General features: G+C 43.6%; 1 protein-coding gene and 1 long non-coding RNA gene across 3 annotated transcripts in view; one reads left to right on the top strand and one right to left on the bottom strand.

Moving 5' to 3' along the window:
- LOC107195382 overlaps nt 1–19,269 on the bottom strand; it is a 230,687-nt gene that overhangs the window by 18,722 nt on the left and 192,696 nt on the right. For both annotated transcript variants that reach the window (XR_003045065.1, XR_001516511.2), the window contains one exon: nt 17,702–17,916. This is a non-coding gene — a long non-coding RNA (uncharacterized LOC107195382). The remainder of the gene's footprint in view (nt 1–17,701; nt 17,917–19,269) is intronic.
- On the top strand, nt 1,544–19,074 carry METTL11B (methyltransferase like 11B). The gene is made up of 4 exons (XM_006907813.1): nt 1,544–1,750; nt 12,544–12,719; nt 17,773–18,022; nt 18,803–19,074. The coding sequence occupies exons 1-4, from the start codon at nt 1,597–1,599 to the stop codon at nt 19,072–19,074; spliced, it is 852 nt and encodes a 283-aa protein (XP_006907875.1). The 5' UTR covers nt 1,544–1,596.

Here is a 19,269-nt window from a genome sequence, read left to right as displayed (position 1 = left end):
CAGAACGTTCTGAAGGATGGTTGAGGGAGGTCCAAAAGCACAGCTCATTTGGATTTCTTTTCTTTTCAACTCTTAAATGCATCAAGTACAATCTCAACACGTGGTGAAATTACATGACTAGAGACAGCGTCACAGTGACTATAACTCAAGAAGATCCAGAGAGACGGAAAGTATTTTCGAGACCTATGACATATCATTAACTTTCCCCCAAAGATGCTAATGCTAGCAGCTAGCGTTCACTGCCCACGCGCTGCGTGCCGGGCCCTGCTGCACGTGGAGCACATTCAGCTCTCACGGCCGTCACATGAGGTGTGTACTCTCATCTTCATGGCACAGAAGAGGACGAGGTGTGAGGCCGACGGAATGTCGAGTTCTCACGGCTCTATCTGTTAGGAAGGTTAAAGGGATTAGATGGTAGTCATGGTTCTCACAGGAAGCAGATGGCATTCGCGTATTGAGAATGTTAGCCAATTTAATGAAGGGACTACTTACAAAGGTGTGAGTAAGTCAGGGAAGTTACGAAGACTCGGGGATTCCTCCAGATTTTCAACAGCCCGGCACATCTCTGCCCCAAGGCCTGACGCAGCAAGAGGAGGGAGCGTTATCAGAACTGGAAGAGGATGTTTGTAGAGAAGACCCCAGACGAGCTAGACCTGCCACCAGCAGAAGCCATCAGCCTACGGCATTTCCATGGGGAAGGTGTCAAGGGATTAGGTGCATCGACTGGCTCTCTCCCATGCTCCTGCTGGAACTCCCCATTGCCTGAACCCAAGTAGAAGCCAGAGGGTGTCATTACGGGTCAGCCTCCTGGGGGAACGCAGTTTTGTGGGGAGAGTGGAGAGTGGCCTGGAGTGACAATCAGAAGATACCCCATGCAGAAGCCGAATCCACAACAGGCCAAGAGGAAGGAACAGGCTCACGGGACTAGGCACTGTTCGGAGCAAGCTGGATGGAAGAGTTTGCTGACAGAAGGCAACTGACATCAAAACGAGCTTTCACAGAATTGTGTCTCTTGAAGATCCTTAAAAATGGGAACCACATATCCATCTCTATGAACAATTTGGGCAAAACTGTACTGAGGAAGGAGTGTGGGTGGCTTAAGATGACTTTGAAGGGTCCTTGTAACTTGAGGATTCAGTGTTCCAGGAGGAGTGCATGGAAATCAGGGAACAGGATCTCCTGCAACAACTCTTTGAAATGGAAATTAGACTATTCCAATTTAGGAATCGAATTAAAGCAAATATCCAGGGTGTTAGCAGGCTGTGCTCCTGCCCCTTTGAAGTGGCAGCTAAAGGAGAGAGGCGTGCTTTTCCCAGGATGAAGCAGGATCTCACTCAGCCTGTTTTCATCTTTCTTGGCACCTGCTGGCTTGCAGTGGTGTCGCCCAAGCAATCAGACGGTGGATGTGCCAAGAGCTTGACCTCCAGCGTCTGCTGCCCCTCCTCCCCCACACCCCATGACGCCTCTCCTGATATAGATGGACAACGGACTGGTTTAAAATGACAGTCTCAAGTTCGTGTAGGAAGAGAAGGCTAATTCAAAGACACAGCCAGGCAAGCCTCCTTCCTCCGCGGGAATAACAGCAGCCCCTTCTGCATGGCCCACCTGGGAGCCCATTTCGCATTTCGATCCCGCTGGCAGAAGACCGACGATGAACTCTGTCGACACAGCATGTCCTTCATCCTTCACAAAGCCATTCGTGATGACTTCTTTCAGAGCTATCTCTACCTGCTGGAAAAAATTCCCCTGGGTAAGTGAGTCAGGGCTCCTGGATAAGTGATAAGAAGTACCGAGGGAACGAGGGAACGGTGTGAGGTTGTAGGATTTCTGCAAGAGCAGTTAGGAAGAGGGCACTTTTCAGGTGCAAAGAACCCGCAGCCCAAGTCAGTGAGACTGAAGGTGTCAATGGCATTCTTTACAGAGAGTGTGAAGACCAAGTGCTGCCTGGCAGGTCAGGTCTCTATTTTGGGACTTCCATGCCCCCTCCGGCACAGTGATTTCCTTCCCTGAGTGTCGGTTAACTGAGTCGCAGGCTCATAGAAACTCATTTCCTGCGTTTTGAAAGACATTTGAGACATTTATAAAGATGGGCAAAGTAGGTAACTCAAAGACGAGAGTATTAATGCAGTAGTATATCAACTAGGAGTTAGAAGAGAAAAACTAAATAGTAATAGTCTTTACTGTTTATCTTTACAAGGCGTCCTTGTCGTGTGTGTGCATGTGTGTGTGTGTACGTGTCCGCGTGCTCACAATCCACATAACTCCTTCTACCTTCCTGAGTCAGAATAACAGAGTCTAAAAGGGACAGTTTTGGTCTGTGAATATTAAGGAAAAAACGGGGCAGTAGAGTGTCTCTATTTTAATTATTGCCTCTAGTTTTCAGAGAATTAGACAATAGGGCAATAAAAAGCTTATCTGGTTTGGCTACGCTACTGTTCTTAGCTTCTGTGACAGTGGTCACTTCAGGGCACTCTGAACTGCTCTGGAGAGGAAATGACTTACGATTAAAGAGTGAAGTGTCCCCCTTTGATTTACGTTCTCCCCGGTGAGAGCAGGAGCCGTGTGCCTTGGCCCCAGTCTGTGGTCCGAAGGTCGTCTGAAAGCCTCACTGTGTCCTTGAAGTGGCTGAGGTTTCCACACGTGAGGGGGCTACAGAATCCTTCATATCGCATTCAAGAAACGACACGCTAGCAGCCTGCCAAAGCCTCTTCTTATAGATCCATTTCTGACTTACAAATTCTAGACATACAAGTACTTTCATCTCATATTTATATATATTTCTTATGAAATTTCTCATTTATGACTTTACTTGATCCTCACAGCCATACTCTGGGATAGATAGGGTACATATTATTTTTTCCTCTTACCTCCCCCACTCTGTTTTTTTTCAAATAGAGAAATGAAAACTCTGAGACGATGAGACCTCATCCAGATACCAAAAATCAGGGCTCTTTCTGGTAGAATTCTCTTACACATTTCTATATCTCATCTTTATCCAAATGAAAAAACGAGAGAGTCCATTTGGAAGGTGAGGATGTGCTGGTCGCTTCATACACTGGCAGAATACTGCTTTTCTGGAGACGCTCTTTGGGGCATCCCTCAGTAACAGCAGCTCGGTGGCCTTAGTTGAATTAAACCAGAGAAAGATACCAATTACAATAACTGACAAGTGACTCGCTAAGGGGCAGATAGCTGCCACATTTAAAATGCAATTATGAGAGGGAAAAGGAACTCATCTCTGAAAGTAGTTAAAGAATGAAAAAGTAAGAATAAAATAGTCTTTTCTGAAAATTATTGGGGACAAGTAGACTATAACTTACATTTGGGCCCAATCCTTTCTTTTTTTTTTTTGCCTAGAATAGTCATTTTGATTTTATCTATTTTTCTCCTTTGTGAATGTGATGATTCCCAATCTTAAAAAAAAAAAAAAATTACTGTTAAAAGACAAATGTTTTGACAAAGTTTTCCATGGACCCAATCTTAAAAAAAAAAAAAAAAAAAAATTACTGTTAAAAGACAAACATTGTGACAAAGTTTTCCGTGAAAGCCCAATATAAAATATAGGAAAAAGTGGAGTTTTCATTCTTAACATTAGGGGCAGCGTCCTTTCCTTGCTCCAGCTCCTCCCCATCACCAGGGCTCCCCGGGGCACTTCCGTGGCACACACGGGGTTCCATCAACACAGCTGGTTCTAAGCCAAAGACTCCACTGGACTTAGCTGTTTTCCATAAATGGATACTGCTATTGCCTCTGACCCTCTGACTCAGCCCTGGCTTTAGCTCCCCAGGGGACCAGCAGGGCTAGCCTCACCACAGTGTCACTCTGATTTCAGCAGTTGAGGGCCGTATTAGTCAGTATGGACAAGGCTATTCTGCAGTAACAAGTTAACCCTGAACTCTCGATGGCCCAACATGTGAGTTTATTTTTGACTTGTGCTACATCGTTTTAACATGTACTGTAAAGGGACGGGCTGCGTCCCACACATGCAGTCAGGGATCTAGGCAGACAAAGCCTCCACCTTCTAAAACATCACCATGGCAAGGGAAGGTAGGAGCTAAAGATTTGTCCATCAGCCCTTAAACATTTTGTCCCAGAAGGACATACTTCACATCTGTTCAGAGATTACTGCCTAGAACTCGTCACGCGCCTTGCCTGCCTGCAAGGATGCTGGGCCATGGGGTGACGGGGGGAGCGGTGCATATGGTGTCACTAGTAATCGTTTCTGCCACAGGGGAAAACACTGCTTTTTAGAGATAGGAAGACCAGACATGTCTTCTTTCTGATCAATTCAACTATATTCAGCGCAAGAGACATTTGTGGAACTCTGTTGTGCAAAGTGCTATCCGTGCCCTGGACGAGACTCAAACATTCATTAAAACACGGTCTCTGTTCTTCAGGATTTTATAATCTGGTAATGAAGGCAAATTTACAAGTAACTTTTTATTCACCCTCAGAAGCTTTAAATTGAGAGTGCAGGAGAGGCAGGCCATCAGCTCTGTGAGTGCTCGGATACTTTGCAGCTGCTTCTTCTCACGGCAGGAGCTGAAGTACCTCTAAAGTGCCCAACTCTGGGCTCTGGGCAGCACAGAAAGGAATCAGCACATTTGCCAGTATGACTTTTTCCCATCAGAAGGCTTCCCCCAGCCCTTGATTAACTTGCCAATCCTTGGTTTTGCCCACGGAGATTAAAATGCATATCGATGGGATGGATTTCCATGTGTCAGCTTCCCCGTTGGCCTCTAGTTCCCGTGAGAGTAGAGCCTCATCTAGTCTGTCCTCTTCTGCATCTACGTATTTGCCATTTACCTCGGTTCCTGGCACATAGGAAGAACTCGATAAATATCTGTTAAACAAAGTAAGTGGCCCCCTACTACTAATTCATTGCAGGTCAGCAAAGTCCTGAGTTCAAATTCTGGCATTGCTACTGATAAAGAAGTCGCCTCCACAAGTCACTAAAGCCTCTGAGCATCATTTTCCTCAAAACAGCATTTTCCTGCATTTTCCGGCAGGGCTGTTGGAAAGATCAAATGCAATTATATGTGTGAAAGCAGTCAATGCTCAATAAGTATCAGTTTTTTCTCTTCCTTCCTTGGAGCCAGGTGCCTTTTAAAGTCACCATGGAGCCCTCCTTAGAACAGGCGATAAGCTTAATTCACAGTATGGGCCTTCTTGGGCTGCCGTGGATACTGTGCTTTTCCGTTTGGAAACAGAACAGCCAGTAGAAGTGCTCCCTCCTCGGCTCCACTGAGGTGTTTCAGACTTGGCTTCCCCTTTCGATGATTTCAAGACTTCACGGAAGTGAAAATAAAGCCCTTCTTTGAAAAGGTCGGGATCCACTACTGCGGGGTCTGCACAGAGAGTCTGCTGTTTGGGGGTAATTATGGGAAGAACGGTGGCTAAGCAGACTCTGATTCCTTCTTTCCTTCCTTCCTCCTTCCCACTGCCTGCGTTAGCCGGCCCGTCTCACACCAGCACGCTGTGCAGCGGGAACAGTTTGCTGAAATACCCCCGGCAAGCTTCAGAGATTCGCGGAGAAGTAGAGCACGTACACTAAAAATCTCCACCGGGGCTCGGCTATCCACTGAGTACGGCAAATCTACAGGACGAAGTGGGAACCGGCCTGACACCGTCCTCAGTGCTTTGCGGGTCTTATCTCAGTCCATCCTCACGACATCCCTTGTAGGTGGTGCTGCTATTTCCCCCACCTTAGGTCTGAGGGACCGAGACACAGAGGAGTTTGGTAACTTGCCCAAGACCCCGTGGTGGTGCGTGGCGGAGCAGGCTCAGACCCCAGGCCGGCTACCGCCAGAGTCTGTCTTTTCTGACCGCAAGATTGTGCTGCCTCCCCATATAAGTGGCACCTGGACTAATGTGGCAGCAGTGTCAGTTTCACGGCATCTTTTGATTTGGCGGGAAACGTAGCCCAGGAAGAGCGCTGGCCGTCTACCGAGATAGCCAGCGAGACTGGCAGGCCCGTCAGTGGGTTCGCATCACCCAGTTACACCAGCGCACGTTCAAGTGGAGTCTTCGAGTGAATGAACTTTCCAGAGGTGGATTCAACTTCCTCTTTACTCATGAACAGCCACCTCTGGAAAGTTCATTCACTCTAAGACTATATACATACCATCCCCAATCAGAGATGCTCCTGCAAGTTACCCCTCAAAAATTCTAGCGCTATCCATACCCTATTTCTGAGTACACAGAAGTCATTGAATACTTATAAGTCATGTACTCAGCAAGAGTCTGTTACTCCTGGACACTGTTAAAGATTTAATCTAACTTCGCATTTAGAACAATGGTGCCATGTGGTTTAGAATAAGGAACAAAGACTTTGTATTTAAATAGCTATGGGGGAGGGGAGTCAAATATTTGGTGACAGAAGGAAATCTCACTGGGTGGTGCCATACATCTACGACCTACTGCTGAATGAAACACTTAAAATTTATTTGATTTCGTTTATCAGTGTCACCCCAATAATTTTTAATTTAAAAAATTAGGTATGGGTTAAGGCCTGGTTGTACCACTTCATTTCTATGTGACACTGAGTAAGTCGCTGAATCTTTCTGATTCTCTATTACTCATCTGTAAAATAGTGATTATGACCACAGCTTTTTTGTGTTGTTGTGAGGATTAAAGAGGTCCTGTGAAGAGAGGGTACGGAAGCACATGGGGGGGTCCCCCCAGCTGTGAGTGCCTCTTTCATTTACCCTTTTTTAGGAGAATTGGTCTCTGAGGAGGAAATTAAGAACAATGGTCACCCCCTCGTCACCACAATTAAAAGCCAGAGTTAATAAAAAAAACATTTCCTGTAAGACACTTGGCACTTCCAAATGAAACTCAGCATACAACTCCTGGCATTTTCCACACAGCTCATCGAACAGAGGCACGTTTTCCCAGTGGTTCCCGTTACCCTTGCAATGCAAGTGCTGAAAGACCACTTTTCTCTTTAAAGACACGGAGAAGCAGATAATTCCCCTTTTCATGGAGCAGACTGTCAGGTACCCGGTGTGAGACGGGTGAGGTGGTGCGCTGTGAATCGAGACGGCCCTGCCTTCAAATCCCCGTCATGTCACACGCCAGTTACTCTATGTGGGGCCAGTTAGTTAATATCTTAATGCCTCGTTTTCTTCTGTAGATAATAACATTTATATTACATATTCAGTTGGATATAAATGCTTAACATATGTAGTACATATATACATGTTTGATCAATTATAGTTACTATTTTAAAAATTATTTGGCTAATGAGGAGGATAGATATTTTATGAACTGTACTAGAAGTGGGCCTTGTGTGTGGTTATGTCAGCTCTTCCTTATAGCCACTCACTACTCTGTTGAACCTGTGTATTATTCCAAGTACGACACGCTGGACGGTGTTCGCTTACTCAGTGAACAGTCAAAGGAGATCTGCTATGTGTTAAGCATGACAGTAAGTGCTGGGGTCGCAAAGAAAATAAGACACAGTCTTATCCTGAAGAGCTGAGTGCAGGAGACAGACTCCCACAGATTGTCTGTGGAGTGTGGAAATATGGTGACAGACACCACTACGGGACGCGGCAGAGGCTCAGAGGAGGCATGGCGACTGCTGAGTCAGCTTCTGACTTTTCTGATGCAAAATCTCGGCATGAAAAATCTGTCCCTGGTATCTGTGCCTGACTTCTGGCCTTTTAAAACGTGACAGTAGGTCAGGCACAACACTCAGGTAGGGACAGAGTTAGGAACGCTCAGCCAAGTGGGCAGGGCGTGAGAGGTGTGAGTGGTGGGAGTGGGTCACTGCTGGAGTGGGTCCCTGTCCCTCCTCCCCACTCTGGTCACCTCATTTGTGCTGAAGCCTGAAAAGAACTTAGGAAACACTGAGCTGGCCCTCAGTTGAAAAGGATCATACTGTATTTGTCTTTCTCTGCCTTATTTCACTTACCATGACACCCTCAAGGTCCAACATGTTGTCACAAATGGCAGGACTTCCTCCTTTTTTATGTCTAAATAATATTCTACTGTACCTAGATATTTTTCTTTTCCTTTCCCCTTCCTTCCTTCCTTCCCTTCCTTCCTTCCTTCCTTCCTTCCTTTCCTTCCTTCCTTCCTTCCTTCTCATTTTAAACATTACCTCTTTAATGGCTAAACTGGGAACTGCTCATGAGCAAATCTCTTCTATAGACAGTCTTATCTTTCCTAAGGGCATTTCCTAATCACCCGCCCTCCCCTGTGAATCAAAGGTAACTTGATCCAACATTCTGTCTCAAATCATTTCAAATGTCCCATCTAAACTTTGCCTACATATCCTCTGGAGATTCTGAGATCAATTCTCAGTTGACAAACAGGTCTGCATGCTGAAATAAAGTCTGATGTAGCTATAGCCAACCATTAAAAAAAAGAAAAGAAAAGAAAAAGAAAGAAAAAAAGAAAAGAAGATATTCAGTAAACATAGGCACTTAGCTATTAACAAATTTTTTTCTTAGAGACTTTACAAGATCTTTATTCTTCTTCAGGGCAGATGAACTTGAACTTGATTTTTCTTTCTGCCAAAAGTAAGCCATTGGAAGGCCCTTGGGAGTTCTGCTTGTAACGTAGGTTGAGAAATAAGTGCCATTTTATATCAAGGACTGATAGAGTCCCTCGTCTCCATCTTAGACTACCCCAAGTTTCACAGAGACACTGCAATCCCATAAGAATAAGCTACTAGATGTAATTCTTTAATAAAAAAGGCCTGGGCGGAGACTGACTACCTTATCTGAGTCAACATGCACCACTGCAGGAGCCATCAGAGGGGAAACCGGGGCTGGCCATGACACCTCATATATCTTTTTAGTGAAATGCTCCTGTCAACTAGGTGAAAATGAGAATTCAAGCCCATAACCATAAAAACATACCTATGGAGTCTGACCCCTGCTGAGGCTGGCATTTACTTGTGGTCTAAATGTTGCTGGCATAATGGACCATTCCCATTTCCAGATTAAGGGTTTTAATAGACTCCACCAACTAGTTGACTTAAGCAGGTGATGATGAGGGTGGCTGTTCTGTGGCCTTGCTTGGATCCAGGAGAGCACTGACTGAGCAGTGGCTTGCCGGTGACCCCAGGCAGTGTTCGACTCTGGGGAGACAATGAACTGTGATGTCCGAGCCTGGTTTCTGAGACGTCCGGAGGAATTTGGAATAGTCATGCTATTGAGATGGTGATGTTGAGTTTTGTCACCCTGTTGAATTTTTAAGCATCTATTGAGCCACATGCTGTTCATACGACACTTCAGCAAGTGCTAGGGAAGGGGGATTGGTTAGGTCACTGGATCCCAATGTTTGTGAACACGAGGACTCTCCTTTTAATCTTCTATTTTCTCAATCAGTAGCTAATTTGTGTATGAAATGGCAAAAATCTATATATTTATTAATACTTTTAAAAGATCGGTACTTTTACAATACTCTATGCATAACAGTTAATATACATGGGAGACACAGTACATAATATTTTTAGTCTCTAGAAAACAATGTACACAGAAACTGATTCTGGTATCGCTTTTGGCGAATTCGTGATCATTCAAGGGTCCAAACATCGGCTCCAGCGTCTTCAAGCTGGAAAGTACCGATGTGACTCCACAGATGGAACATGTATAGTGGAGCACTGCAACATAAGTGGTGTTTATTGGATTTTTAATGTTTAGAATAAAAAATCGAGACTATGTAGTTATTGTTCAATTCAGAGCCAAGGAGCGCACTGGTCCAATGCCACGATCTCAGCGTTACCTGAAGAAAGATGTTCCTAGTTAAGGTTGAATAGATTCTTTCTTATATTCCTTCTACTCAAAATTATGTCATATTCTGGTTTCCTTCATATCCTGATCATAACATTTTTGTACTGTTGCATATTTTACTTGGAGCTTTCAACTCTCTTTTAATTTTGATGGTTGAGATTAAAAATATGTCTTCCTTACAATATCATTAATGTCTCCTTTCTTCTTACCTACTCTGTCTATTGCCCAGAATCCAGTTTGTTGTACTTCTTGAAGATATTGTTTTTGAAGCCTGTTTTTTTCTGTTGTAATATAAATTGATTTCTTTCTAGATCTGGTAAATATCTGTGATTTGGGGATTTCTTTTTATTGGATTCCTGGGTTAATTTCATCATTTTTCGCCACATTATCTTCTCTTGATTTTAAACCTCATTGGGCTGGAATATAGCTTCAAGGAACTTCTGAAGAATGAATCCATGGGAGGTAAATATTCTTTCACATTTGACTAGGGATTATGTTTTAGCTTCGAAATAATTCTCCCTCAGAATCTTAATGCACTGCTCCATTGTTTTCCAATGTCTCTGATGAGATCTCTGTTACAAGCTTGATTCTAGTCCTTTGACAATTGGGTTGCCAGATAAAATAAGACGTCAGCTAAATTTGAATTTAAGATAATCAACAAGTAAGTTTTTAGTATAAGTATGTCCCATGCAACATGCAATATTTTGAGCATACTTACTAATAAATTATTCATTTTTTATCTGAAATTCAAAATGAATTGTGTGTCCTGTATTTTTAGTTGCTAAATCTGGCAACCTTGCTATAAGGTCAACCACTTTTTTTCTCTTTAGATAACCCTAGAATCTTATTACTTTTTGTGTTTTAAATTTCCTGCGGATATGTATAAATGTGGCTTTTATTTAATTATTATTATTTTTAATCCATGCTGCTCAGTACTTGTTAGAATTTATAATCTCTTTCAACTATGGGAAACTTTCTTCTACTATTTTGAAATAATTTTCTTCCCTCCATTACCTCTGTTTTTGAGAATCCTAACCAGCTCGATGTTGGGCCTCCTGAACTAAGCCTTTATATAGCTCTCGTATTTCTATTTCATTTTCCATATCATTCTTTTTGTTTATGTCCTGATAAATTTACTCGATATTATATTCCAAAGATTTTGGTATTCAAAACTTTAATTTCTAAGAATTCTTTGTTATTCTTCGAATTATCTTTTTCTTGGCATCTTACGTTTGATTTGTGGATGTACCAGTCTCATACCTCTCCAAGGATATACGAGTGTTTCGTTTAGTTTTGGTTTAAATGCTCATCTGTTTCCTAAATTATTTCTATTTCCTTTGGGTTCAGTTCTGATTGTTTATCTCCACCTTTTTCTTTCAGGTTGCCATTTTATTTCCATGTGTTTGAAAACCATTATTTATCCATATTTAGAAACGAAGGACAGGGTCAGCGATTCTAGGTAATAGAGACAGTCTCCTTTGTTATATACTTCTTCTCTGAATAGAAAGGATTGATAAAGAAGCTCGATATGTTCAGGTAGATCTTATCAGACTTTGATGAGTGTGAGCAGGTGAGGTGCTTAGAGTCCTCTATATGCCCAAACGAGTGGTGTTCTAGGATCTCAACACTGATGGTCTAGTTATCCTTAAGCAATTATTAATTTATTTTCAGAGAAGAGACATAGCTCGTCCTCCCCTGAGAATACAGCTGTGTTCCTTGTGGCTTTTGGGAGAGCACATTTGTCCCCTCACTGGTTAGTCTATGGACAGATTTTCGATTAACTCTTACTTCATTTTGCAACTATTCTGGGCTGCAAATTCTTTAGCTTTTTACCATCTGCTCTTTGTCTTCCAGAAATTTGTTGAAATCGTAAGTCCGTCACTGATCCCCTCTCGCTGTCTTCACTATTATGGGTTGAGTTTATTAGAACCATTCTTGGTGAGCGTTGGGAAGGATGGAAAACAAATGCATGTGCTCAGCCTACAGCCTTGAATCGGAAGCTCCTCCCTCTCGTTCACATTCCGCCACGCCCTCCAGAATGTGCTCTAATGCAAATATTTTGTACCTGCAAGGGTGCCCTTTGGCCTACAGAACACATTTAAATGCATAGTCATTTACTTTTCAGAAGCTGAAACACGTTTTTCTAAAAATAAGTGTCTTAAAATAATACCTCATATGGTTTCTGAAATAATGAAATGACATAGTACATCACAGTATAATGTGCCTGGCCCACTACCTGGTCTCGAATAGTTGCTCAATAAATAGTATAACTTATTTATTATTTTATTTTCAGAAAATAGAGCTCTAGTGCATTTTCTGTAATTGGTACAAAGAGATATTTGGCTGTGAGTTGCCTGAAAAAGAGATGAAAAAATAGCTACCCCTAAACTACCTGTGACTAGAAGTAAAGATTAATGATTAGATTCTCATCAAACATTTGGAGCTCAAAGATAAAACTGTAATAAAACTTGTGATTCTTCATCCTACTGTAGCAAATACTACTAAACTTTGTAAATACGGTAATAAGCTATAGTTTTACTGAAGCAGAGTATTAAGTCATGAAAAATGCCACATGATTGTAATTTATACATGAGATAACTGAAGTTCAGTGAGGTGAAGTTTTCCCGAGTTTACACGGCCAGTCAGTCACTGAGCCAGAACTCAGACCCAGATCTCTGACTTCGAACCAGTGCCTTTTCCTCCACGATTCGCAGTCTTTTAAGAGGAAATCAATGCGTGATAAGATTTGAATTTTGTTCTGTCACATAAATATTCATAAATATTATTTCATTTGCAGTGAAACTGTATGCTTTGACGAGTCAAGTCATCAATGGTGAGATGCAGTTCTATGCCAGAGCTAAACTCTTCTACCAAGAAGTACCAGCTACGGAAGAGGGTATGATGGGAAATTTCATTGAACTATCCAACCCAGATATCCAGGCTTCTCGGGAATTTCTTAGGAAATTTGTTGGGGTGAGTTATCCAAGCGCAGCGTGATGATGAAGCGAAGTCCTTGCAGGCGCTGAGCTCACATGCCTCTGCGTCGTTACTTAAGTCATATTAAAGCCAGATGGCACGGCCGAAAGTTTAGCCGGAAGCCGGCTTTAAGACGCTCAGAAAGGATGGGTCACATCAAACCCCTGGTTTATCCCAGTTGACATTCACCCGCCTAGCACCATTTAATTGTTCATGCTTCGGGGGAAGGTGAACTAGCAGTGCTGATATCACAGAATGGGGGTTAAGAAGATATCTCTTTTAGAGTCTCATAGGTGAAGAGTTGACAGCCAGACAATTGATGAGAGATCATGCCATTTGGGATCTTGGGGTGATTTATTGATCCCCTCTAATAAAAATTTGATGTAGGAAGGAAATACATGCTTATGTTTGGTTTTAAAATGATAAGTACAGTAAAATCTCTTTATGTTATTTTATCCATCGTTCAGATATTGCCTTGAAAGAATGTGACCCCTCTGCAGTCCCAGTGTTGGGTGAAACTTCACTTCCAAGTCATATGGAGACAGTATTGTGTAGGGCCCAGGATCTTGGGCTCCAGCGTCATTAGGGTTTTTTTTCTTGCCATGTGAGCAGCCTTGGGCTTGTTACTTCACTGCTCCATGCCTCAGTGTTCTCATCTCTGACTAGAGAGTAACTGTAGAACCTGCCTCACCGGATAACGTGAAGATCAAATGAGACCATGTGTCAAGTGCTTGCTTTCATGCGCATAATTATTACCCAATAATCCTAATTTATTGCTACTACTAACGACAGGCCTTCACAAAATGCATTTATTATATTTTAAGGAGCTTCATTTAGTTGTTAAAATAGACTTAACCCACATAATAAAGCTGCTGTCAGTCCTACGGAAGACATTAAGTGCTAACTGGCAAACAGATTTTGTTTTAATTCATTACGAAGTCATTTGTTTAAAATTTGGAGCCCATTTTATTCTGATAAAGAAAACATTATAAATATTATAAACATTTGGGTTTAGGTTATCAGCCTTAGAAGCATAATGTTAAGAATATCCATAGCGTTGAGGTGAGGCTCACTTCACATCCAAACTCCCTGGAGCACCGACTGCCTGAGTAGAGAAAACAGGATGGAGCAACCACAGGGGCCGAAGTGTCTGGACATTGGCTGCGGCCATAAGCACTATGGAGTTAGTGATGATGGTCCTGTAGAGGTCAGCGTTTTTCTAAATCAGCGTTGCTCACTAATTGCCCTCAGTGCTCTGCTGACCCCTTTAGAAGCATGTCTCCCTCTTCCGGCAATTCTAGGAGGTGAGTAGTATTATTATCCTTGCATTTACAGTTGTGGAAACTGAGGCTTGGAGAGGTTAAGTAAGCTGTCAAGGTTACACAGCTGGTAAGAGAGCTGGAACTTAAGCTCAGCCAGGTCTGTCTGATACCAAACTCCTGCTCTTAACCATGACATATTTTGTCCATTTGTCTCATGAAGCAGAAAAATCCCTGCTTTTTATTATTTTTTTTTTATGGACCACAGACCTCAATTCTCCTCCAGTCTGAGAGCAATGCCTCCTGCTTGCCTCGTGGTGAGGCTGACTTTGATCTCAGTGCGTTTCAGAAGCTTAGCCAGTAATCCAGCTGTCTTGTCTTTCCATGTGGAATAGCCAGCTGACCACAGGGATGCTGGTCAGGCAGAGCCCATCCACATGCCCACGGACCTGGGAGAGGAAACAGCCTTGTGCGCACATATTTATGTTGGAAAAGACCAGCCTGCTCCTCCTAAACAAATATAGAGTCTTCCTCAGCAGACGGACTCGTTGAGAAGCTGTAACCTCTAAGTACAATTGCGGTCTTTTTTAAGACACGATATTTTGGTACTTTGACCTTAATAATCTTCTAAATGAATATCCAGGTCAAGCTACAACGGGGGGAGAGAATAGGAGGACTGACCTGACTTATCCTTGTGTCCACTGGGAGAAGGCAGATTGTTTACTTTAAAGTCTGGCTTTCCTTTCAACACTTAGTGACATGGGACAGTGGGAAAAGGTGTTTAAATTTGTTGCAAATGTGTTTACTTTAGCAAATAAATGATACCAAGATGATGTCCATGGCATAGCTGATAAATTTCCTCCATTTTAGCTTTCAGGCAGGTGGACAGTGGTCACTTATAAAAAGTCATCAGTACTTGATGTTATTTCTCTTTTGACGTTTCGCAGAGATTGCACGACTAAACGCTCTGGGTCTAATTTGTTACACCTTGCTGTTCGTGTACGGTAGCCTTTAGCACTGGATGAATTTGAAATCATATCCTTCAATATACATATAGCAGAACCAAAATGAAAATGAATTTCCTAAGAGTATTTTACTATTTTATATAAATCCGTATGTATAAGGATAACATAATAAATGAAAATGAAAATATCAAAATGCCTTGTTTTGAAGTCACACATCATATGTAGTTCTGGTCACATTCGTGGAAGGGCACTGGCTCTCAGGACAGTCACGGCTGGCACTTCTGGTGTCCCAGAGGCGGAGGTGCCTTCCCTGAGAGCAGTCCTTAGAGACCCCTTCTCGGCGGAGCTGCGGGAGACGGGGAGAAGCGTGGTGCCAGGCTGTGGGAGGCAGCGCCAGCCACGCGCGGTGACACAGGGTACAGAGGACCAGGCGGCAGTGGCACGAGGCTAGAGGTACACAGGGTTTGTGAGAGGCGCCTTTCATATTTGTGAATAACCACCATTTCAAGAATAACTCGTCAAATAGCACACATCTAAACTGGGGAAAAATACAAAGCAGAGGTGGAGGATTCTCAAGGGAGTTCTATGTCAAACGTTTCACCTCTCTGGGCCTCAGTTTCTCTGCACGAAAGAGTAGGGGAATTAGACCCGGGTGGTTTAAAAACCCCAGGGCTGTGCTGAGATCCTGCAGGGCTTACTGGGAGATCTCACTGGGCTTACTGGGAGATCTCACTGGGCTTACTGGGCGATCTCACTGGGCTTACTGGGAGATCTCACTGGGCTTACTGGGCGATCTCACTGGGCTTACTGGGAGAACAGGCAGGCGGGGTCGCGAGGCCCTTCCTCATCTTAACCACAGCGGTTTTGTCTTTACTTGTTCGTTGAGAGACAGGAGCGTGGCCGTTATAATTTTCTTGAAACCCTCCAGCATATTTCTGAAGCCCCTGTGTTCGGCGACTTGGTTCCACAACTAAAACCGTGCTACGATGACGTGAGCCACACGATCATTCGAGGTTTTAGGGCCAAGTAATGAGAAAAATTTGTAATGATAATCTCTAATTGAGCACAGAAATTTCTACGAGTCATTTTCAGTAACTTAAATAATTTCCCTCATTCTTTCCCCATCTTATTTATGTTATGCATTAATTTAGAAGATGCTTATTTTATGGCCTTCACAACATATACCTTTAGCCGAGGCCTTTTTCTGAATTAGTTTAGTTTAAATTATACTATCCGAATGAGGGAGGTGGCATAGAGTAAGGAGGAATGGCAAACACATGGCTCAGATACTACCACTTCCCCTTCCCATACTCAAGGCAGACATCACTAATCAATCACAGACCTCTTTCCTGCTAAGTCTCAATGAAGCCTTAGAATTCTTTACAACACAGCATTAGACAGACACTACCAAGGGAATCAGAGTTGTTACTTGAGGTGATGACCCTAAGGTCGAAGGGGCTTTGGAGTCGCAGTTCCCTGTCCAAATTCTAGTTCTGCCATCAGCCGGGTGACATTAGAAATCAAAGTTTCCTCATCTCCAAATTGTGGAAAAATCAGTATCTTGTGGAATCGTTTTGATTACTATAGTTATTATAGATACAAAACCCTCACGACATACAAGCACTCAATAAACCATGGTTATTTTTATTCCTTTTGGAAGAGGCTACGGCTGCTCCGCTTCTTCCTCATTGACCTTTCCTGCTGTCAGGAAGGTCTTCTGGGTGGATCAGCATTTCTGATCTTTCCTTCTGCTCAAACTTTACCTTTTGATCCTTAGCCAACATTTTTTTCAATCCTTAGTTTTCGAGAAATCAAGAGCAGGCTTTCTGCTTAAGATCTGCACTGGCCCCTTCAGGTATCTCGTTCCTGTAATTTCCAGCACAAACCCGCTGAACAGCCATCCCAATCATGACCAAATAACAGACCAGCTGCATCTTTGCGATATGGATAGATATGGATAGTATGATATCGCAAAGATGCAGCTGGTCACATAAACATACATGTTCTTATATATTACTATAGAGAAGCAAGTTTGAGGAAGTTCGCATTGGCTGACTTCCCTGACCTCTACCGCCAATCTATCCGTCAATCTCGGTTAATTGCACGCACAGACCTACAACAAGGAGACTTTGCTGCAACTCGGGGCTGGGTTTGAAGTAAAATCCTGGCTTGAGAACGAAATAGAATTCTTTCAGCTCTGGTCCTAAAAATTACCACCCACACCAGAAGAATAGATACTTCGGAGTCCCCAAAATCAGTTTTGAAAAATATAAAATTTCAATCGTACCAATATGAATGAAAATGTGTTCATTAAGTGAATTAAAACATTTTTTAAGTCAGAAAGGCTCTCACTGCTTTGTCTTTGTGTGTGTGTGTGTCTATGTGTGTGTGTGTGCGCACACACACACGTGTATATATGTACAGCAATAAGCTACAGTGCAGGTCCATTTAGCAGTGGGTATGATCCAGCTTTAAGGTTGACAAAACTTTATTTTCATAGGGTTTTCAATGGCCTATTTCCAAGAAAATTACCAAGTTTTAAACTGACACTATTTTCTAAAATCCTATTTTGAAATTCAAAGATCTATATTTGAGTAAAACAAAGAAAGCAAAAACTAGAAATGTCTGGATACTTTTCGGAAAAGGTAACCGAATGTTCTATAACCTGACTGTGGTAGTATGTGCCTTGTATACATTTGTTCAAACTCCTTGAATGATACTCTTAAAATACTGCATCTTATTATACGAAACTGACCTAAGTAACGTAGATCTGAAGCGGTAACTGGAGTGTCTGAGACTCAAGTGGCTGTCTGTACCTCTGTGCAGGGGCCCGGGGGAGCCGGAACGGACTGCGCCCTGGACTGCGGCTCCGGGATAGGACGGGTCAGCAAGCACGTCTTGCTGCCGGTTTTCAACAGCGTGGAACTGGTGGACATGATGGAGTCGTTCCTCCTGGAAGCCCAGAACTACCTGCAGGTCAAAGGAGAGAAGGTCGAAAGTTACCACTGCTACAGCCTGCAGGAGTTCACGCCCCCACTGGGGAGATACGATGTCATCTGGATCCAGTGGGTCTCCGGTTAGTCCTGCGTGATGACGTTGCCTCTGCCCGTCTCCCCTTCCCAGAGAGAGAAGACAACACCTGGGCTAATGTGAGGAAGCGCAGCGAGGGGGTGAGGCCAGAAAGAGCAGCTGGCCGCACTTGTGCTGAGAGCGGCCAGCTAGCCTTAGGCATCACGGGAGCCCCTGAGCAGCTCTGGTCTTTCAGAGTTCTCCCCTAATGCACTCTCCGTAAGCTGGACGAGTCCCATCTCTAGGGATGGAGTGCCTCTGGAACAACCCGAATCCTAAAAGACCTAAATACTTGAAAAACTTTAAGAAGTGGGGCTATAGAAAGTTTATCCCCATTTATTGGCAAAACTAGACTTTCTTAGATTTCAATTTCCAGGACATGAGACAACAGTGAATTAGATGTGAGTGTGAGTGTGTGTGTGTGTGTGTGTGTGTCTGTGTGTGTAGGAGGAAACACAGAGGAGTCACGATAGAGTTGGGTTGTCCGGGGGACATAGAGGGGACCCATGGGATGGGCAATAATTTACCTGACATCTATGAGGTACACAGACAAGGTAGGATAATATCTATTTTATAGACAGACACAGACAAGGTAGGATAATATCTATTTTATAAAAAGGATCTGTCCTCTTATCTAAATTCTCAGTGCCTCCTGCGAAGGAAACAATCCAGGCTATTAACTAATTCACGAGTGAGTGAACAGATGGTCTCCTGATTCTCTCCTATTCACCTTCCTTCCCACCCACCATTCCATCCTGTTTCCCCATCTACTTGGCCTCATCTGTAGGGTACCTAACCGATAAAGACCTTCTTGCATTTCTCTCCCGGTGCCGAGATGGCCTGAAAGAACGCGGTGTCATCATCCTGAAGGACAATGTGGCTCGCGAGGGCTGCGTCCTAGATCTCTCTGACAGCAGCGTGACTCGGGACATGGACATCCTCCGGAGCCTCATTGGGAAGAGTGGGCTGCAGGTGCTGGGCCAGGAGAAGCAGGACGGCTTTCCGGAGCAGTGCGTCCCCGTGTGGATGTTCGCACTGCACAGTGACGCGCGCTCCTGATGGGCGGCGGGAGTCAGCGGCCGGACCACACCGGGGCGCTCCCCTCTGCCGTGCGCCTTGTCATTAATTCACGGAGGGATGGAGAGGAGGGATGTAGCACGTGTCTGAAAACGACCGGTGATGTCGTCTGCTCAAGTTTCCACTAATTCTATAAGTACCTGCGCACTGGATTTTCCGAAGGATAGATGGAGTGAA

The sequence above is a fragment of the Pteropus alecto genome, unplaced genomic scaffold, assembly GCF_000325575.1.
Source record: "Pteropus alecto unplaced genomic scaffold, ASM32557v1 scaffold101, whole genome shotgun sequence".
Lineage (NCBI taxonomy): Eukaryota > Metazoa > Chordata > Mammalia > Chiroptera > Pteropodidae > Pteropus > Pteropus alecto.
Note: the sequence above shows the minus strand (reverse complement) of the source record. Positions and strands in the feature narration are given on the sequence as shown.